At 40.6% G+C, this 23,215-nt stretch overlaps 1 protein-coding gene across 4 annotated transcripts; it reads right to left on the bottom strand.

Annotated features, from left to right (window-relative positions):
* Positions 1-454: 454 nt before the first annotated feature.
* LOC102726164 (ATP-dependent chromatin remodeler CHD1L) lies at positions 455-21,461 on the bottom strand. 4 transcript variants are annotated; one of them, XM_081811016.1, is made up of 11 exons: positions 21,323-21,461; positions 18,227-18,333; positions 17,561-17,675; positions 16,753-16,784; positions 12,502-12,583; positions 9,495-9,670; positions 7,664-7,815; positions 6,786-6,878; positions 5,125-5,221; positions 3,101-3,174; positions 515-1,916 (listed from the first exon to the last, which is right to left on the bottom strand). In XM_081811016.1, exons 1-11 carry the CDS (start codon positions 21,344-21,346, stop codon positions 1,732-1,734), a joined length of 1,137 nt encoding a protein of 378 aa, XP_081667142.1. In that variant the 5' UTR covers positions 21,347-21,461; the 3' UTR covers positions 515-1,731. The 4 variants fall into 4 exon arrangements, with proteins under 4 accessions (XP_081667144.1, XP_081667146.1, XP_081667142.1 ...); XM_081811017.1 differs by having other exon boundaries at positions 516-1,916; positions 9,495-9,661; XM_081811018.1 differs by lacking the exon at positions 18,227-18,333 and having other exon boundaries at positions 455-1,916; positions 21,323-21,454.
* Between the last annotated feature and the right edge of the window lie 1,754 nt (positions 21,462-23,215).

Below are 23,215 nucleotides of genomic sequence, written 5' to 3'. Positions count from 1 at the left end.
CTCAGGAAACAAACTGAGGGTTGCTGGAGTGGTGCGGGGTGGGAGGGATGGGATGGCTGGGTGATAGACATTGGGGAGGGTATGTGCTATGGTGAGCGCTGTGAATTGTGCAAGACTGTTGAATCACAGATCTGTACCTCTGAAACAAATAATGCAATATACATTAAGAAAAAAAAAAAAAGATAGCAGGAGGGGAAGAATGAAGTGGGGGAAAGTGGAGGGGGAGATGAACCATGAGAGACGATGGCCTCTGAAAAACAAACTGAGGGTTCTAGAGGGGAGGGGGGTGGGAGGATGGGTTAGCCCGGTGATGGGTATTAAGGAGGGCACATACTGCATGGAGCACTGGGTGTTATACACAAACAATGAATCATGGAACACCACATCAAAAACTAATGATGTAATGTATGGGGATTAACACAACAATAAAAAATTAAAAAAAAAATAAAGCTAGAACAATCTGATGACAAAAAAAAAAAATGATGATGAAATCAGTAATGCAAAAATAGAGCTGTTTTCCAACACTGAAGATGCATTTGCCCTGATCCTTCCAGTGTCTCCTAAAACCATCTCTGAGACAAGAGAGAACGTGAATAAATGGCTGATTCAGGGTGCAGTCTATGATAATGGAAGGAAGCGAAGCCAAATGAATCTGATTATACCTCTGTAATACAGAGATGAGACATACACAGGTGAGACAATCTCATGGTCAAGGACTCTACCTAACACATCTTTTATGTACCCTTACAGTATGAGACACTTAATAAATGCTTTCTAAGATGGAACTTTTTCTTTATACAAATATTGATCTCTCCTTAATAGAGGATACAAATCCCTTTAGTGTTCCTGCATCTATTGCATCAAAATTAGGTCTACAGGGCACATGGATGGCTCAATTGGTTAAGCGTCTGCCGTTGGCTCAGGTCATGATCTCAGGGTCCTGGGATGGAGCCCCACATCGGGCTCCCTGCTCAGCAGGGAGTCTGCTTCTCCTTCTCCCTCTGCCCCTCCCCCTGTTTGTGCTCTCTCTCTTGCTCACACTCTGTCTCAAATAAATAAATAAAAATCTTAAAAAAGAAAAAAGATTAGGTCCACAAAAAATAAGATAATGAAACTAAGATTCTAGAAGTTCAACACTAATTTAAGGTCGGCTTGCTCCATGACGTAAGAATAATTTCATCTCCGAGAACTGATTTCAAATGGCTAAAGTGTCTATAAAAGCAGTGTTTAACTGGTAAAACATTATAAATATCACATAAAATATTTATGACTTAACTCATAAAGATAACGTTAAAAATAATTCTAAAGAGCCGGCAATTTCATTATAATCACAACTTTTTAAAAAAAGAGATTTTTATTAAGCTTTTACAGCACTATTCCAGAGCTACTTGAGGAGGAGGGATAAGTAGCAGACAGGTTGTTATCTTACTTCCTAACGTCACAGCTGGGAAGGAGAGTGTTCTCTACTGAATGTGAGTAAAACTTTCCGTGCGATTACAGACATCTTCCAGGACAACCCCAGGTCAGTGGTTAAAGCAGAATCAAATTCCTTTCCAACAAGCCCTGCTTTCAGCCTTACTTCTCTGAGCTGGCAGCTTAGATAACCTGGATGGGAAACAACCCCATGCTAGGAGTCCAATACTTTGATTAACTTATGGCAACTCCCTCAATTGCCCTTTTTTATGTTCCTTGGTAATGACCTCACCTTTCAGAGACTTAGGGGAAAGCATACTAGTGGTCGGGATGTAAAAGTACTGTATCCCCCCCCTTATCTGTCTGCTTTAGGCAATGCCTGTGTGGCCTACCTGCCCTGGTACTCAGGAGAAAAATAAAAACGGGCTGCTGTCCGAAGTTCTTAATGGCCAGGTGTCTCTCTTCTCCTCTCACAGACCCATCCACACGCTCGTAGCTGTACCCTTCACACACAGAAAGAAAACAGACACAGAAACCCTTTCACATATTCTTTGAGGAATAAAACTCTGTCGGCTCAAAACCAAATGCTAATTTTGTCCCTTTTTGTATACAGGTATGCCTCTACTTGAAGCAAATCCCATGGGAAAAATCTAAATTTAGGTGACATTTCATTGTTTTACACAAGAACTCAACATAATATACCTCTCTGGGATTTTTAAATACATGCAGTTGATGTATTTGGCGTTTGTGGAGTTAATAGTCAATTCTGACTATCCCAACCCCGAAGCACACTGTGAACCACACTGTGTGGTAGTTTCCAATTCTGCCGCGACAGAATTCTTACTAATGCAAGCAGTAAGACAAGCACTGAGGAGCTGGTGAGTGAGCCTGCCCAATGGCCCAGCAGCTGCCTTTCAATGAAGCTTCAGGTTCACCCATCACCACAGACCCCTGTCGGGAAAGGGAATTATATGCTCAAGCCCTGTTTGTGAATCTGGGGATCCCCCAACATGCCAATGGCATTTTCTACAAGTGTCCAATGGACCAGGTACTGTACTGTAGTACTTAGGGGGCATCGAGTGGCTCTGAGAGACCTACTCTGAATTCGTATTTTAAACAGTAAGGTCTGAAGCTGATGCTCCCTCACCACTGATTTCAAGATCAGTCAGTGTTACAGCCTTTTCCCATCATCCCACATACATTTTATTATATATTAAACAGAATCCCCAGGTAATAACTTACATTCCCTATTGTTTATATAGAAAAAACATTCCTTTCCCTTGGTTGATACATGGGATCTCTATAATTTCATCTTTTCTACTGATCCTGAGTAAGTGCTCAACAGTTGAATTGAGTATTGCAAGACACCGAAAGCTCGTTTTTTAGCAAACATTTTCAAAAACACTCAACATTTCTGCAACTCGGATTTTTTTTCCAGTATCCACAATTTTAAATCACATCGCCAGTGGGAATGTGTGTGCTTATTTCTGCCCATGTGTCTCCACCCGGCTATCAATCCTTGTGTAACACATCTCTCTCCTTACTTTCAATCTTCCTTTGGTTCAGAATAATGTTCTTTCACTGCTTTCCTCTGTAACATCCCCACCCCCCAGATTACTCTTCATGGACCTACTAGACTGTTAAGTCTAGAAAAGGCTTAAGCAATGTAGTGGCCAAGGAACGTCACCTCTATAGTCCATGTAGTCTTGGAGAATATCCAACATCTGGGTCATCTGGGAGAAAAGTAAAACTCGATGGCCCCTGGCAAGAAAGAGAAAAGGAAAGGCTACCAACTCTTACGTTTCCCTGAGGGAAACTTACCAAAGAATACAAGTTTATAAATAAATGAAATACCGAAGCAGAAATACAAATACCATAATCATTTACAGAGACTTCCTCAGAAATGCTAAAAGTTCCACATAAATAACTCCACACGTAGCCATATTCTGCAGAGCTGAAGTTCTCAAACTATAGATACTCCCAGGAGCAAATGCACCAGGGGGTACAAAAAGCCCCAGGATAACCAAAGCACGTCTTTCTGGAATGTCAATTTACATTCCAATTTAATGGAAAGAAATAAACGCTTTCATTCGAACAGCTAAATAAATAAAGGTATGTGAAGAATAAAATGTAAAAGTCAAACGCACAAAACCCAACTGGAAATCCTGAAGAACTTGTCATCAGCCATCTATAGCCATTCTCTGCTTGCAGGTGTAAAATCACTATCCTCTCATCTACAGCTGTATTGGCTGAAAAGTCTGAGAAGTATCACTTTACTTTAGAGAAGGGGCAGGTGGCATCTCATATCCCATAGGACACATTAAAAAACTTATGTATAGGGAGAGGAAGGGAAAGGAGGAGGCAAAACGAATTAAGTCAAGAATGAAGATGAGCCTACAGTCCCATGTTATCAGGTATTACTTTAAGTTTTCACAAAGAAAAGAAATATGACACTGTCAAAACAAAAGTCTTGTTAGGAAAACTAATTTAATCTGAGCTTGCGATGTGTGTAAAGGAACAATCATGAAGAACTCCTTCAAGACTAGCCCCAAACGTGTGGAAAAGGCATTGAACTTGAGGACCTCAATTCTAATCCCATCTCTGTCATTTGCTGGCTGTGTGACTTTAGACAGGTCACATGACCACTCTGGGCCTGTTTCATCACCTGTGAAATGAAAAGGTTGGACAGAAAATGTTTATGGGTCCTCCTCTACCTCTAACACACTTATACTAGATATATCAGAGCCAATAAAATACATGAAGACATGCAATTATTTGGTTTGCACCTTCCTAATGTTGGGTGGTTTTGCCAAACCTGAGGTTTTATGGTTAGTTCAGGCTCACTTGGGACAGTTGTCCCAAAGGGACAACTTTGAGACTCTTAGGAAGCTGGGCTTTTTCTAGACTTCTCTGTCCCTCTGGGGTCCAGGAGGATCAGGTAGAGGCTGGATACCAGGCCACTGAACACTTAGCTGAACCTTTTAAGGCTCCAAGAGTGACTTGGTCTTCAGCTACCCAGGCCATGTCTCTGGGAAAGAGTCCTGCAAATTCTCTCTGAACCAAACCCTACAGGGGTTAACAAAGGTGCATATTTACTAAGCCCTCATTAAGTGCCAATTCTGCAAGGTACCAGCAGGCAATTAAAAAATAAATGTTTGATGATATCTCTGTCTGTGGAACTAAACAATACAGCTGGAGTAGTAAGATTACTGCACATCAATTAAACAGAGAGCAGATTAAGGCAGTGCATTACCAAGTGCTGGATTAGGATCCTAGGTGCTGCAGGAATTCAGGAAAGGGAAGGATGATTATGGAGGGGATGGGATGGGATGCAATGGGGTGTAGGTGTAGTTGCAGAGAAGGTGGAACCAGAATCAAGGTCTTGAAAAAAAGAAAACTTGGAATTAGTCTCAAGAAATCAGTGAATTGGGGAGCCTGTGTGACTCAGTTGGTTAAGCGTCTACCTTTGGCTCAGGTCATGATCCTGGAGTCCTGGGATCAAACCCCGCATTGGGCTCCCTGCTCAGGGAGGAACCTGCTTCTCCCCCCACCCCCCACTCATGCTCTCTCTTGCTATCTCTCTCTCTCAAATAAATAAATAAAATCTTTTAAAAAAAAAGAAAGAAAGAAGGAAAGAAAGAAAGAAGTCAGTGAATCATCTGGTTTTAAAAATTACCAGCTCAGAGCAGAAAATGTAAACTGACCACCTACCTGGAATACAGGAATGCAAGCAGCTTATCCAGTAGATGAAGTTTCCCACTGGCCTCAATCAGGTGGTCTCCAATTTCAAAAGGCTCTGGTTCCACACCTGAAAAATAAGGAACCTATTCCCAATGAAGTGTCCCCTGGTCATGGCAGACTTCTTAAGTAGAGAAGCTGATAGTGAGGCTAAGCAAGAGGCTAAGCTCCTTCTAACTGAAAATGGGCCCAAGTCTCATCTCTCTTTGAGACGTTTTATAATTATTTGTTTGTATGATAATCTTGGTGCTGCTTAACATCAATCACAGAGCCTAACACCCCCAACATGGTTAATAAATGTCCATCCAAGGAACAAGCCCACTCTTTAGGAAAGGGAGGCACAAGGACATGCTAACGGCCAGAGAACTGAAAATCTGAGACTCTCACTCAGGAAAACAAATCAAGAAATAACGCTTAGATGTATAAATGAGTAATTCTCAAGGCGGGGAATGGCAGTCAGAATAACCCAGAGGGCTTCTTTCAAAATCTCCATGTTCCCAATGCCCCCTGCCTTAAGAAAAGATTCTGAAATGCACTTAATTAATATTCTGTGACATTTAAAACAATTCATAGTGCTACTTGCAAATACGCCCTTAAAATGACACCAGCAAATCCTCCACACTGATCCTACCCATTCCAGTGCCCCCATGGCCACATAAGTCCTAGAAGTGTCCCAAAGGCTACCTATTAGAGTGAATCAAAAAAGCCCTTGTTTGAATTAAAATGAAAATACTACATATTGAAATGTGCGGTATTTAGCTAAAGCAGCACTTAGAGGGAAATTTGCAGACATCTCTAAGATGGAGGGGAAGCAGCAAAGGAGGCTGAGAAAGAGCAGAGGTAGGGAAATGGAGATGCAAGAGAAAGCGCTGTTCCAGGAGCCAAAGGAAGAAAGTGTTTCAAGAAAGAAGTGATCAACTGTGTCAAAGGTTTTGAGAGGTTAATTAAAATGTGAACTGACAACCACCGGAGATCACTGGTAAACTTGCAAAGTTGAAGGGCGGTAATGAAAGGCCGACAGCGGAATGGGTTTAAGACAATGGGACATCTAGGATGGCTCAGTCAAGGTTGAGCATCTGACTCCTGATCTCAGCTCAGGTCTTGATCTCAGGGTCGTGAGTTCAAGCCCTGCATTTGGGCTCCATGCCCAGTCCAGCATGGAGCCCACTTAAAAAAAAAAAAAGACAATGGGACATCTAATCACAAAGAAATGATCCCTAAATCCAGATTATGAGACAACCCATAAAACAACCAGCACTGAGATTCTTCAAAACTGTAATTTCAGGCAAGACCAAAAAAAAAAAAAAAAACCAACCAAACAAACAAAAAAGCTGAGGAATGTTTCTGGATTATAGGAGAATAAAGAGACAGACAAATATAATTCAGATCTATGACTCGACTTTGAATTTTAAAAGAAGAAAGTCAAAAAGCCATAAGGGACATTAAGGGAACAACTGAAAAAAGTTGAATATGAACGATATATTAGATTACATCAACAGGAAAAAATTAACAAAAGAAAATGGAGGAACAAACTAGACAGTAAATACAGGCAATTCTTTTGAAGAATTCTGTGATGATGTTGGCCACAGAAATGTTCATGAAAAGCAACGTGAGAAAAAAGGGCATTGTCTCACCATCAAACAGATATGGGTGATCCACACACTTTCGAAGCTGGGACAAGACGTTCTGAAGTTTAACTTTCTTTGCCATCTCATTTTCAAATGCATCTGAAAACAGCAACAGAGAAAGACAGAGAGAGAGATATGGACTACTGAACAAAAACAAAAAAACCAAACAAAAACTCTAAGTTAACCTTACTTATTCAGTAATATATCTCTCAAACCTATATTAACCTCCTAAATTTCACTGAATTGCATTAAGAATTAACAGCATATCCACATGAAGTTTTCTTAACTATCACTTTGTTTTAAGGAAGCCTAACTATAAAATGAACTCAGGAGTATGTTGTTACTTTTGCACAATTCTAAATTCCCTTCTTTAACTACTGTTGTGGAGCCAAGGGATAAAATAACACAAAGTGACAGACTGTTCTACTCCTCTCTCTCTGTTCCCACTCCTAATTCCTCTCAGTGAACGCAGTCCAACAAAAAAGCTTTGCAATGTGTTAAATATCTGACAGGGTGGAAAGATGAAAGGCATGACTGGCATACCTAGAAGTGTTTGCTTAACTAACCTCTATGCAGTAAGGACAACTGGTGGGGGACAGGGGGAGAGAAAAGGAAATTTCACAAGTGCAACAACCAATAAAGTCTGCATTACAGTAAAGATACCCCGCATGGTTTCACTGTGGCTGACCTGAACATTATTCAGGATACAAAATTCCATCCCATATTACTATACAAAGCAAGTGTGATAATAAGATATTTACTCACCTAGTACACATATACCCACTAGTAGGCATGCCTAGCATTTATTTTGAACAATCATCCTGGGATAATAATAAAATCACATCCTCATTTAGTTTCTAAGCAGTCAAGTGCCCTCTGATTACCTAGGTCTTTCATCAAAATGGCCTTGTAGTATTTTTTCTGCAATGCTGACATGCCGTGGTATATCACTACCTCTGTCTTCTTGGGAAGTTCTGTAGCTACCTCAGCTTTCACCCGCCTCAACAGAAATGGCTGCAAGAGTTTGTGTAGTTCACTTGCTGTGTAAGAAAAACAAAAACAAAAACAAACCAACAACACAAGAAGAGTAGGATGAAATTTTCATGCCAGTTACACATGCTAGACCAGTATGGTTATTTTTCACAGTACAGGTGAACCTTGAACAACATGGGTTTGAACTGCGCAGGTTGACTTAAATGCAGATTCTTTTTTTTTTTTAATAAATATAGTACTGTAAGTGTATTTTCTCTTCCTTAGGATTTTCCTAACATTTTCTTTCCTCTGGCCCCTTGACTGTCAAGAATACAGCATAACACATCTAACACACAAAATATGTGGTCATTGACTGTTTACATTACCAGTAAGGCATCCAGTCAACAGCAGGCTATTAGTAGTTAAGTTTGGGAAGTCAAAAGTTATAGCAGATTTTTGACTGTGTGTGGGCCGTCAACACCCCTAACCCCTGGTTGAAGGGCCAACCATGTTTCTTCCTTCATTGGGTTCTTTTTCCCAACTCCTTCTGAAATTGTTACTGGCTCTCAACTCAAGAACTAGGAACACTTCAAAGAACTGGATTTTTATTAATAATCTCATTTGCATGGAGTTTTACTATTTCCAGGATACTTCTGCACTTAATCTGATTAACCAGCATAGCAGCTCAGAAGTAGAGGGCCAAGTAATATTGTCCCCATTTTCATAGCTAAGTTAAGCACACTTTATCCAAAGTCACACAGCTGGAGGGTAATGTTGCTATTATTCAAACTCAGTTCTTTTCAGTTCAACTCCCTTGTTCCTTCCCCAGGTATCATGAACTTCAAAAACTAGCCTGAACTGGAATTCCACTGCGTGTTAGGTTGCCAGGTACAGCAAATAAAAATACAAGAATGCAGTGAAATATAAATTCCACATAAGCAACAAATAATTTTGTAATAGGAGTACGTCCCATGTAGTATCTGACTGGGTGTCATATATTTTATCTGGCAACCCTAAATATGGAGGCAATCAGAGGAGGTTCCCCTGGTAATCTTCAGCTTATGGTATGGGCATTTTTGCTGTGAGAAGCCCTTCCAACTCATACTCACCTAGTATACATATCCCCACTAGTCGGCATGCCTAGCACTTATTTTGAACCATCATCCTGGGATAACAGTATGGGGATAGACAGGTTATTCTACAAGGCAGTGGGGCAAAGGTGCAGAAGGAAGAAGACTGCAACTGGCAGCTGTATAAAGGAGGATGGCTCCCCTCCTTTGCTCCCACCACTGACTCATCCCAGACTCTTGGTTTTGGTGCACTGTTGACAGAAACACCAGTGCCATGTGTGGAATGTTGAGGAGTGGTTTGGGACTATAGTACCCACATACGTTTCTGCCTCAGGAAATAGCACAGAAAGTTAACCAGTTACAAAAGTATATTATATAAGTTACGTGGTGGGGGGAGGGGGCGGGGGAGAAGCAGATTCTTTCTACTTCTTCCAAAAATGATCCATTAAGTCCTATTGTAGAATTGTATAACAAATGAGAATCACGAATAGCAGACAACTGGGAACAACCTGAGGGATCTAGCATCACCTCAGCTTTGTGTGGCTCTTTATCTCCCTAGAAGGTGCCCTCCAGTTATCAATTCTCTTTCTTTTCTACCTATAACCCCATATCTGTTATACACCAGGGAAGTTTCTGGGCCCAGACTTCTTGGCATGATTTCAAGGAAGGGAACTTGCCTGACTCAGACTCCTTCTCAACATCCTGGTAATGCTGAACAAAATCTCCCACCTGCTCCTTGGGAAAGAGATCAGGCTCCACAAAACTGAGGAGAGAGTAGAGCTCTTGGAGGCTGTTCTGGATGGGAGTTCCGGTCAACAGGAGATTGAAGACTACTGAGAACTCAAATACATAAATAAGTAAAGTAAAAAATCTATAACCTTGGAAAGCAAGACCAAGTTCCCCATCACAACCTTTACCTGTACAAAGAGGGGCATAATTTAATGGGATGACCACAAGGACATGAAACCAGAAGACTCGGTTCAAGCTGTATACTAGAGATTTGATGTAGGAAATAATACCTCTTCAGTTGTAAGAAGGGGACAAATATCCTGTGAAGGAGATACTGTTACAAGGAGGTTAAGTAAAATCACTGTGTGAACTCTGAAGGACTACATGAGTATTTGATATGGTTATTGTTACTCAATCTTAGTGGGGATTCAAGCTGTATTTATTACCCACATGGGTGAGTCTACTGAGGCATCAGAGGCACATGGTATCTACTCAAGCAGTTTGAAAAAGCTATAGCATCAGCCCCACCACTATAAGCAAGAAGCAAGAAGATCTACACTAAAAGAATGTACAACTTTAGGGTGTATCACACCCAAAACATCAAGACTTCTGGATGTTTCTGGGCCTTATACAGCCCAAAATGAAAGAAATTCTTTAAATTTTGAGCAACAAGTAAGAACAAGAAGAATAAGAGACTAATGAAATAAAAGGTTAGGAAAGACAGTAACAGATATTAGGTTACGCGAAGGGCAACCTCTAAACTGACATTAATAAGAACTAATGCCATTTGAGTTAAAGAATGCAGCAAAAACGGAAAGCCATATCCCATGTATGTTATTTGAAATACTGAAATACAGTATGATACATATATACACATATGTATACATACACACACCTTATTTTAAATATAAAAATGCACTATATTTTGGTTTCTAAAATAATATATATGCATATTTATGTGTTTGGGTATTCACCCGCACAGCAAAGGATATGGCAGCTGATATACCAAATGTTAATGTATGCACGGGAATAAGATTATTGATGGTTTTTATGTTTATTCTTGTGTTTCTATATTTTGATTTGGAGGGGGTCATAAGAAGATACTGATTTCGTAGTCAGAAAAGGTAACAGATGCAATGACACAATTAAAACTGATTTGAAAATGATATATTACTATTTTTTTTGCAATCTCCTTTTTTTGTTTTCTTTTAAATTGTTTAATCAATGTCCACCCACTCATGCCTGCTCTGCTGATAGGGCAATGTTTTCACAGAATTTAAGTATGGGAACTGGTCAGAAATAAATGCTTTCAACAGCCAATTCACCTTTTTACAATGTGTTCACCAAGCAAAGAGCTGGGGTGACCAAAGAATATGAAGTCAAAAAGATAACCAGGATTGTTGGTCACTACAGTCAACTTATACGGTCACATGAGCTAATGTATTTATTCACAGTAGTGTCCATTTAGTATCAAAACTTATAACTGGGTGAAAAAAAATCAAGTGACAATCTCTTTGTATACAGTATTTTTAAAACTTCTTTTTGTGTACGATACTTTGCAAACATTTCCCACGTTGTTAAATATTCTTCTACATAATTTTTCATGGCAGCCTTACTTTGTCAAGGTACTATACTTACTTTGTGAACTGCATAACCAACTCCCTATGTTTCACTACAAATTGCTTCCAACTTTTACAAACAAGCTGAAAACAATATTATAAAGGGGAAAAAAAGGTACTACCCTTTTCCCCACCTCTATCAATAAATACATTTCTTTCCAACCAACAAGTTGTCTGCAATTCAAACCCCAGTTCATGCTTAGATGACACAGAAATTCCTCACATAATCCCTCTGAGACTTAGTTTCCTTATGAATAACAAGGATAGACTCTGGGACCCGCAACAGAACTTAGCCACTCCAAACCCTGGGGTTCCTTTACTACACCTGCTTCTCTTCTCCCATTATCCATTAGTAAACTGGCATGGTAGTTTAGGGTTAGGTGCCAGAATATGACAACCTCTTGGGAAAAAGATACTGTTAAGAGTCCCTAAAAGAGGCAAAAGACATCATAGAGTGGAGGGGGCCCTCCAGGGTATAGCAATCTTTGAGACTGGACTAATAATGGACAGTGACCATAGCTGCATTAAAATGCTAAAAACTACAACTTTTAGCCAGTAAATAGAGAATTCAGACCTAAGACTTTCCTGCAAATCACCTCTAAATTTACTAACTCATTTGTTATAGGACATGATGTTATAGGACAGGGACCAAACTTCAGTGATGGCCACAGGAATTCTCATATGTGGTCTCATTTGTAAGGTCAGCAAGGAGAAGGGCACTTCTTACTCACAAGCTGTTCCACTGGCTCCTCAGAAAAGAGGGCAAATCTAGGGCTACACTGACATTTCTCATTTCTCACTGTGCCACAATGGTGCCAGAGATCAAGAGAAGGGAATGAGATCAAGGGTATCACACTCAAAAGTATGACAAAGACAAGAGAGACCAGAGCTAATAGTCAGTGGCATGCAATGGTCTCTTCATTACTCCATGTGAACTATCAAATCCTTAAAAAAGGTAAATGGGGGGGAAGGGTAAAATATGTCAGATGTATCTGCTATTGCAGACAGAAGAGTTATAAGAAGATTATTTTTAAAGAATTACCCCTCTGAAGATCAAAAGAGAGTTGAAACATTTCCAAAAATACAATGTATTTTATTGAGGTAGTGTCTTATTATTCGATACCCAGATTTCAGTAAATGTTATCTTTTACGTAAAAGACGAGAGGAAGAAGTTAGGCCATATTAAGTACTACCTCTGTCACTCACAAAATGTTTATTTAGCCCTATAGAAATCTGACTAAAAAAATGTTTCAACTTAACTCTATACAGGCCCAAGATAGTATTTTTTTTAAAGGAAGTCATACAAAAACTAAGACTATCCTGTGAGTTTACCTCTGAAAGTGTCTTATGCAGCAAGGAGCTTTGGTTTTTCAACCTGTGAGCTTCGTCCACAACAAGAACACTCCAAGGGAAGCTGTGAGAGAAAAGTCCAAGCTTTCAGTTTTGTGTAACCCAAGCATGTATCTCATAGCCAAAAACTCTTACCATACAACCGGCACTAGTGTTGGAAAGACTAATATTAAGCCCATTCTATTAGAAACACACTCAAATTGCCTTTTTTTCTTAAGATTTATTTATTTATTTATTTGAGAGAGAGCACACACATGAGTGGAGGGAAGGGCAGAGAGAAAGAATCTCAAGCACACTTCCCACTGAGCATGGAGCCCCACACAGAGCTCGATCTCACAACCCTGAGATCATGACCTGAACCGAAATCAAGAGTCGGATGCAACCCAGGCACCCTCAAATTACCTTCTTATCTGAAAGCCTGCCATGTACAAAAGACAACATCTGGATAAGGTACTAAGTTTAAGGGAATTTGTTTTCCAAGATGGGAAAGATCTGTGCATAAAGGCAGAAAGGAAGGAGCTAGAGACAAAAAAGCAAAAGGAAACATTTATGACCACCTACTATGTGCCAGATCCTGCGCTTGGTTGGGGCTTTATGTCTGTTATTTAATCCAAGAGAACATGGTGAGTAGACATTATTCTGCTCATTTTACCACCAAGGAGACTAAAGCTCAGAAAGATTAGGTGACTGGGTCAAGGTCATAAAGCTAGAATGAGGTAGAGCTGAGATTTAAACCCAGAAGAAAAATCAAGAGAAAATGGTGTCACAGTAGCTTAAAAAGTGTTTTAGATTTAAAAATGGGAAAGCAGTGAGCAAGATCAAATGTTATAGACGTTCGGGAAGATACATCCTTTCGATATACCATGGAAGTCACTGGTGGCTGTTGCTAGAGCACAAAAAATTCGAAATATGGAAAAATATGTTATGTATGAATATGTTCCAAGCTGCATTATTTAAAGTAGCAAAAAGCTGAAAATAAATAAGTCCAATTATACATGATGTAATATTATTCAGCATTTTGAGTACTATGATGATTATCTTACAATAAGAAGGCCCATGGTAACTAAAAAATATATAAATATTATGTATCCTCTCAGAAATGAGAAACCATGCAAGAGATAACAAAGTGAAAGTGATAAGATTTTTTAAATTTTTATTTTGAAGTTTTTTTTTTTTTTTTAATTTACTTATTTAACAGAGAAAGAGAGATAGCAAGAGCAGGAACACAAGCATGAAGAGTGGGAGAGGGAGAAGCAGGCTTCCCGTGGAGCAGGGAGCCCAATGTGGGGCTCGATTCCAGGACCCTGGGATCATGACCTGAGCCGAAGGCAGACGCTTAACGACTGAGCCACCCAGGCGCCCCTCAATTTTTATTTTGTTTGCAAACATTCTGTAATCTCATTACATTGTTCTTTTTTTTTTTCTTAAGATTTGAGACAGAGAGAGAGCACGAGAGGGAAGGAAGAAAGTGGGAGAAGCAGACTCCCCACTGAGCAGAGAGCCTGATGTGGGGCTCGATCCCAGGACCCTGAGATCATGCTGAGCCAAAGGCAGATGCTTAACCAACTGAGCCATCTAGGTGCTTATTACATTGTTCTTATACTTAAAAAACTAAATGTATATACAAGGAAGATACACTGGAAAGATAGTGGGTAGGGAAATAAAAATCACTCAAAAATTAGAGAAAGATCTTCAGCAGATGTTGGCCTTACAAGGAAGATGCCCTCTTCCTCTGAGGCTACAGAGAAAATCCAGAAAACAGGTGCAGAAACAGAAACCTAGTACCATCTACCTATTGAGAGCGATGCAGATGGAGGGAGAACTGGGGGTCCAAAGAGAGTAGGAACTGGGATCATTCCTTCTGGGTAGCACTTGGAGGAGATTCATTTAAGGATTACAAGGAGTAACTGTCCAACTGGTGTTGGACAGTGGTCATGAGATAAGGTGGCTAAGTGGCCATAAAATAGCACCTGGCCTGTTCGAATCAGCATTCAAAACAATTTAGGTCCTATTTCCTTGTGAAGAACTGGGTATTAAAGTCTTACAAAGAGCAAGCACACGGTAAAAGCTTATCAGTGAAGCAGCCTACAGGGAGATGGATGTGGGCTCGGTGAAAGGAAGGAGGTCAAATCACTCATCAAAGAACACCAAAGTACACCAAAGGATGCCCCCTGGAGGGGAAGAGGTGGAGTGAATTTCAGCACTGAATGGAGAGTGGGATGAGGGAACTTCTAACCCTCTCGACCTGAAGATTTCATAGGTCTGTTATCAAAAAAAATTTTTCGTATTTTTCATATTGGTATGTACACCATCTTAATTCCCCACAAAACCTCTTTAGGACAGGTATTGCATTACCCTTTCTGGCTCTTCTCAGTGGTGATCTAGTAATACACAAAATAACCTTGTCACGTCTATCAAAACAATAAATCTGTACCCCTGGGGTTCATACTGTTAGCCAACATTATAAATGCCCCCTTATTACTTAGGTTCTTAAATTCACATGGGATGGACTTAAGATGGATGATTTAATATAAAAAGATTGTATTTCTGATGAATAATGTGAAACTCCAGTGCACTTAGATAATTTGAGAAGCTGTCCCTGGGGTTTGTTTTGTTTTGTTTTTTTCTGGAATTAGTATCAGATGTATGTATGTATGTTTGTTTGTTTGTTTGTTTACTGAGAAGCTCTCTTAAAGTTTCCACAGCAATGCATGCTATATTTGGATATCTGCTTTGCCATTATTAGCAATGTAGCCTTGGCTGGGTTACCTAATCTGTTACTTTCCTCCTCCAAAACATGAACAATAAATAATACCTGCCTACTAGGGTTTTCATGAAGATTACGTAGGATAATTTAAGTACCCAAAAACATTTATGTCCCAATCTTCTAGCCTTTTGAGACTTCCCACATTCTGCCTTGTATTACGGATATCCAAATACTGCCTCTCCCTCTACTGGAGTCTACATCTTCTTAGGGAGCTCTAGAGTTTACTTTCCTGGCACTGCTGGTAACTCCCAAACAGTGTTTTTCCAAAGAAAAGATCTTCAACAAGTATTAGTTGGATATTAATAATAAAAAAAGATAGAGGGAAAGCATATTTTCTTCTTAAGAAGAGTAAGATAACGTGCTCACTTAAATGAAACTTAAGTGAACCAAAATATGGGATGGAAGTCATGAAATTTATGTCTGGGCCTTTAGTATCTCAAAATAAGATGAAAACAGGGGCGCCTGGGTGGCTCAGTCCGTTGGGCGGCTGCCTTTGGCTCAGGTCGTGATCCTGGGGTCTTGGGATCGAGCCCCGCGTCCGGCTCCCTGCTCAGTGGAGAGCCTGTTTCTCCCTCTCCATCTGCCTGCCACTCTGCCTACTTGTGCTCTCTCTCTCTCTGTCAAGTAAATAAATAAAATCTTAAAAAAAAAAAAAAAAAAAAGATGAAAATAGAAATCCAACTCAGAAGAACCTGGATGAGAAATAACATGTAAAATACTGATAAAGCACTATGAAAACAAGTTTCTGAATATTAAAGATGCCCACCTAACCACATCATAACTATGCATTCTACGGAGAATGAAATCCTGTCAACACATCTTTTCTTATGTACCTAAAGTCTGGCTAATGTTTAATTTACATTATAACCGTAGTCCCAACCCTATACTGTAACATATCACCCCTAGTATCAGGTAGTATGAAGAATTACATCTAGGTTTCCTATACTTCATGAGCTGATATGAGAGCCTGAAAGCTAACTACTTAAAAGTATATTTAAAACTCCCTTCCTAACAAGTGAATTTTATAGCACTGACTGCTACTCAGGATATTTCTAGGAAAAGGCTCGAATAATTCACCTCCTATATTATTGTAAAATCTCCAAACAGCAGTCCTGAAAGATGTCTATGCAATTTGCAATGAAAAGAGTCTAATATTTATTAACCACCCACCATGTACACCTTATTTAATCCTCACAACAGCCATCCAAAGCGAGATTTAATTATCCTCATTTCACAGATGAAGACGCTGAGGTTCACTAAGGTTAAGTAACCCAAGGACACACAGCTAATGAGCAATGGGCTATAGTGCAGGCATTCCGCCATGCCACCTGTCTGTAAATAAGACTCATGGAAGACATACCAGGAAGATGTACCAGACACACGATGAAAGAGACAAAGTACTAAAATGTAAAGACACGGCTCTCATGACATATTCAACAGTTTCTGAAGCAGTGCAACATACTCACGATTTTAGAAATGATGAATCTTTCAAGCAAATCTGAAAAGAAAAAAGATACATTATAACTAGTATTAACATAACTGATACTATAAACTACTTTCTTATTAGCTAAATCCTGTAGTTTAAGAGTTAAGTCTCATTCATTCACTAAGTAAAAAAAGTTCTGAGCATAATTTTTAAGTAGCGCTATCCCAGAGAAAAAACATAGGCACGAATAAGTGGAAGGTCTTGCTTACAGTGACTGAGTCTTCCCTTAAAGAATAGGAACTTAAAATGAAACTGGACCCGCCCCCCCGCCCCACCATGGTGAATGGGTATTAAGGAGGGCACGTATTGCATGGAGCACTGGGTGTTATAAGCAAACAATGAATCATGGAACACTACATCAAAAACTAATGATGTGCTGTATGGTGACTAACATGACATAATAAAAAATTTTTTTTAAATAATTAAAAAAAAATGAAACTGGAACTTAGTATCCTCTACTCCCATCCCACAGTAATAGACAATGCTTCAGCCCACAAAACCCTTTCTCCTACCTGCCTGCCTCCTCCTATTCACCAGCCAAGTGCCACCTCCCTGGGGAACCTTCACCCTTGATGCACCAGGAAAGAGGGAGAGATAGCCAACTAATTTGGAACACAACTGTCCTTCACTTCCTTTGGTCATGGTCCCTCTCTGAGAATCTAATGGAAGTAGACTTTTCTCCCAGAAAAATGTATGCTCTCAAAAAAAGTTAAATTTAATTCCAGTGGATTCTACAACTTCTACAGTACCAGGTTAAGAGTTCTTGCTATAGAGAAATAAATGGATACCTCATAGGTAGTTAGCAGCACATGAAAATGTGACTCTTGCTTTAGATCTTCCTGTAGATGGGCTCTCTCCTCCTTGTCACCTGCATACGTTATACAGGAAAGACCTGGAGCAAATCTGAATCCAAGAAAAGAGGTAGATGAACACCAATGCAGAGCCAAAGGGAAGGGTGTACAGATCTGGAAAAGTACATTTCATGGAAGATCAAGGACATGAAGACTTCATGATGTCCTGCAACCAGAAAGAGTCCTGGGCCTCTGGAATCTTATCTAGAGTAAAGGTAAAACTATGAATAAGTTCCTGTGTGAAAAGGCAGAAGGGCTGGATGAATATCTACAAGGGCACTGTACTAATTCTAAAGAGAAAACTATTTTTTCCATGTTGGTTACTTCCCATGTCACTGTGAAAAAGATGGTTTCTCCTTTAGTTCAGCAAAATTTACTGAGTACTGATCTTCAAACTGCCAAATAGTAACAATAACATCCATTGAACCTTACCCCCATCAGATTCTTTCTCCTACCTACATTGCCTCAGGTCAGAGTTGTCTGGAAGAAATCAAATCACTGATTGGGACAATATGTTGCTTTATCATATTTCACATACCACCCAAAAAAAAAAAAATCTTAATCAATGTAAAAAACAAAATTGCAGCTACATCTGCTCTATACCTCTCCATCTCTTCTCTCCAGTTGCTCAAAACGGACAAGGGGCAAAGAATCAGAAATGGTCCTTCATCATTTAATCTTCCTGCCAAGTAAATGAAGAGAGCAATAGTCTGGAACACACAAAAAGAAGGCAGTTTTTATCACATTTCCACATGAGAAACAACCACAAAGTTGCCATGACCTTGGAGGGAGCACAAACAAAAAAATAACATACAATCTTCCACACATCTGGAGAGTCATCCATTCCTAAAGTGAAATCATGTAAGCCTAAACAGAATTGCCAAAGGAATTTATGGTACTCAATTACATCAATAGTTCACAAGCAGTGGTGCTCAGTATTTATGTATTGAACCCTGTGATGCAAAGGGAAAAAATCAGGAAAGATTAACTGAAATAAATGAAAACAGTGCAAATAATGCACAAGATCAAGAAAACTCTGAAAACATAAGGCAAGAACATCCAAGATGTGACTACAGATGACCTACTATGTGGTGGTCTCCGCTGCTTGCCACACTCTCCAGAGGGAGGATGTTTTCCTTCCTAATTTCCTCCCTCATTTCCTTAGTGTTTTCCTTCCTTCTGCCTGCATTTATAGAGTGCCTTCTATTTTGCTAAGCACTGTTCTAAGATCAAGTATATCATAGTGAACAAAACAGACAAAACTCCTAGCTCTCCTGGAGCATACATTCTAGTGAAGAAAACAAACAATAAATAACACCTCGTAAGCATATAAAACAAAAATCTTTGTAAAGCCAAACAGGCATATTTTAGGACATCGCTGTACGTACTTTTGACTAGAAAAGTTTGTTTCTGTGATAAAGAGAGAAAATCACACTCTTTCATAAAACAAAATTTTGAGGAGCCCCCATCCCCAAATGCTGAACCATTCTGAGAAAATCTATCCTAAAGATACAATCCAAAATCCTGAAAAAGCTATATGCCCAAGGATATTCACATGGAGGTTAATACAGCACAAAAAGAGGGGACACCTGGCCATTCCTCATCTGCAGAATATTTACGTTATGATGAATTCTCTGGATGGAATATTATGTAGCCAGCAGAAGATGACTGTGAAGGATATAATAAAATGGATAATTACAGTAACAAAGTTAGATTAATAAAATACAAACTACATGAACGCTATAATGTCAACCATTTAAAACACACTGCTATTCGTTGCTTATGGATAGAGTGTTGTGGCTATAGGGTGGCAGTTATTTTTTAACGAGATTACATTAATTTTATAATGGAAATAATTTCCTTTAAAAAAAAAAAGAATTTCCTTTTTTAACTATCCATCACTTCCCAGCCCAGATTGTACCAGAGCAATCACTCAATAAGTACATACTGGAATAAAATCATTCTATTTAGCTTTTGCTGAGGATACTATTGAGAGAAAAATTTATCTTTTGTTAGGGTAAACTACATGTATCTACAAAATTAATTTGGATTTACTAGTGAATTCTACCAAACATTTACAGAAGAAACAATGCCAATTTTACACAAATTCTTTTAGAAAACCAAAGGGGACAAAAACTTCTCAATTCAGGGACGCCTGGGTGGCTCAGTCGGTTAAGCGTCTGCCTTCGGCTCAGGTCATGATCCCAGGGTCCTGGGATCGAGTCCCGCATCGGGCTCCCTGCTCCGCGGGGAGCCTGCTTCTCCCTCTGCCTCTGTCTCTCTCTCTGTCTCTCATGAATAAATAAAAAAAATAAAATCTTTAAAAAAAACAAAAAACAAAAAAACTTCTCAATTCATTCTGAGTCCATCTTTACCACAAAACCAAAACCAAAGACATTATAAGAAAAGAAAACTACAGATAAGTATCTTTCATGAACACAGATGCAAAAATTCTGAACAAAATTTTAGCAACATGGAATTTGGAGGTATAATAGTTTTAGGACACTTAAGGTAGAGCTATATGAACACTCTGGAGAAAGACAAAGGACAAGTGGAATTTGCTGGCTCTGAATGAAGTCAGAGGGATTCCAATGTGCAAAGCAAAGGAGACTGCAGGGAGGGCTCTGTACATGATCTGAGTATCTCTTAGCCTGGCTCCCAGAGAGATCCAGAAAACTTACCTTTGTTCTAGTTCCATAATTCTCAGTTCAGGAATGAACTGAGGACCCGATTTATTTGCCTGAGAAACCTGAAGGTGACAAATGAGGTCCTTGAGGGTACCATACTCAGAGGTCATTTTGTATTCCGAATAACCCCTAGATCAATGAGGTATACGTGACTTATATAAAGTAGTCTCCAACACGTGGTCAGACAGAACATTTGTAGAACTATGTGCAGAACTGCTCCAACTGGATGTTTATGTATGCCAGGTCAGACTTGCAGGGGGAAAAAGAGCCTCTAAAGGGATCAATGAGACCTTCACTCATTCTGTCTATTCACTGGTAAAAACTTTTTGGTATGGGGAAACTTATATGTCCATGGTTTCTGATCAAGTGGCCTCTGCTGTATATCCTGACTGCACTGACTTTCTTTAGTATCTTATAGATGAGTAAACCTTGTGTGACTAACCCAAGGAGTGTCTGTGTCCGGACTTTCAATCGATCCAAGCCTTCCACTGACATCTGACAACACAGGACTATGTTGGTGATCCTCCTGCCAGAATAATCCATCTCAATGCCCAAGGAGGCCACATCTGATTCTCCAGGTCTCTAGACTGTGTGCTCCCACTAGATGACCAAGGCATTTTGGAAGACAGGATTCTTCCTCTGCACTTCTCTAGCATAGCACAGAAATGAGAAGTAGCCCTACCACCCACTGAGGAAGAGAGATAAATAGATCCAGTTAACTAAACAGAAGTATCGCTAAGGAGGGCAGAGTCCATTTGATCCCAGGGAGACAGATATATTTTCATAGAGAAAAACCCTGCCCATTAATTGCAATCCTATGTCAAGTGACACAGTTAAAACCATCCCCATAACTAGGAAAATCAATTCCAAGGTCATAATCTCTTCACAAAGGTTTAGGCATTTCACCTCCTAGTACAAAAACCCACACTAGTAGGGAGCAGCTACAGATAGTGAGAGGCTGTGAAGAGGTATTTCAGCGGAGGTGAACAGCGGTCCCTCCACAGTAACATACCTGGCAGGTCTTACCCAGGCCCATCTCATCTCCCAGGATGCAGCCATTCTGACCATGGAAGCACTCGGCGAGCCAGTTGACTCCCTCCAGTTGATAAGAGCGTAGATGAATCCCTAGGAATAAAAAATACAGCAAGTCTGAAAAGCAGCCATTTCAGCACTCACAAGCTATCTTCTAAGACTTCAACTAAAGAACATCACAGCTAGGAAGTTACAGAAATGTACGCATGTGCTGACTTCCAAATAACTTTTTTTTTCTTCTCAAATGACATTTTGAGCAGACTAAGTCACCATTATATCTGAAGCCCTAACAGCCTGTCCATGTCACGGGATCCACTTGCCAGATGAGAAAGTCAAGCAGGGATCTGCCTCTATACTACCTGGCTCTCGTGCCAGTGTCCATTCTAGGAAGGAGGCATCACTAATGCAACATAACCACAACCAACAACACTTGGATGGTACATGTGTCTGCAATCTTAACTGCAACCATTTAAGTTTGCCATCAGTGGTAAAGGAAAAAAATCAAGCCAAGACTAGATTAAATTCAGCTTCAACAGAGGAGCAGCACCACTAAGAACTGAAATGATGTTGCATAGAGAATGTTTAACAGTGCACAAGAACAGCAGAAAACATCTGAAATCACACTCCAGAGTGCAAGAATATCTCCAGGGGAGCTCTTATACAGGTCTGGTGCCCAGTTTTTACGTCTGCTGCCCTGGTTTTTGTGATTGCCACCCAAGGGCTTTCCCGTGATTGCCCCGCTCTGGCGGCTAGGGGGGCTTGCATTCCTGGGTCCCACAGGACTGTAACAATGGCATGCTGCCACCACAAAGCCCGAAACAGACAGCAAACTGAAACTAAGGAAAAGTCCTACTTGCTAGTCCTAGAACTTCAGCTTTGGGGCAGGCTTCCCCTTAGGCAGGATCTAGAGGCTACAAAAGTACTCTCAGAGAATATCGGCTGTAGGGTGCCATCATTGCCCTCTCACTCTGCCTCCTTGCTACAGCTCACCAGAATCTCCCAGAAAAGTGCTTATATACTTATCTGTACCCCAATTTTGTCACTGCTGCCCAAAGGACAGCATAAAATTGCCTGGCTCTGCGGGGGGGAAATGGCGGAGGAGTAGGGGACCCTATTTCAACTGGTCTCCGGAATTGAGCTGGATATCTACCAGACCACTCTGAGCACCCACGAAACCAGCCTGAGATGTAAAAAGATCTGGATCTCTACAAACAGAATATCGCAGGCAGTTGGTTTTGAGGTACGAAACGGGGCGCCCTGATTCCGCGGGCAGATATCGGAGGATAAACGGCAGCGGGAGGGTGCCTGGCCCTGGGGATCCTACACCTCCAGTGAGCGACAGCCTTGTGCGCTGTGGACAGGGCACAGACCCGCAGACCGGTAGTGGTGGGGAAAGGACTTTAGGGCAGCCCCCGGGAAGGAAACTGGAGCGGCGGTATCGCGCCTGCAAACTGCAGCCCCTGGGACGGAAACCTGGAGCAGCGGGGGCACGCGCAGGGGAACTGGGAGCGGCTGGCGGTTTTAGAAGTACAAAGGGCAGAGACATGCCCCGACCTGGAGGCAGGACTGGGAGCACTGCAGAGGGGCACACAACCCAGGAAGCTGCAGTTTATAGCAGCATGGACAGAGACAGAAACGGAGACAGTGTGGCCTGGAGAGCTCCCTGAAGAGCAGACTGCACGATCTCTCTGCTCTGAAGCAGAGGGTTGGAAACGATCTCTTCTGCTCTGACTCCCTGAAGAGACACCAAAAGCCACCAGGGAACAAAAGCCCCAAAGACTGAATCCCGCTGAGCCCATCCCTGGCCACAGCGGGGCAGGCCAACACCGCCCAAACAGGGTTGCCTGAGTAACAGTGTGGCAGGCCCCTCCCC

Source organism: Leptonychotes weddellii, unplaced genomic scaffold (assembly GCF_054177405.1).
Source record: "Leptonychotes weddellii isolate Sample4059 unplaced genomic scaffold, ASM5417740v2 HiC_scaffold_512, whole genome shotgun sequence".
NCBI classification, from domain to species: domain Eukaryota; kingdom Metazoa; phylum Chordata; class Mammalia; order Carnivora; family Phocidae; genus Leptonychotes; species Leptonychotes weddellii.
This window is presented reverse-complemented; position numbering and strand designations above follow the sequence as displayed.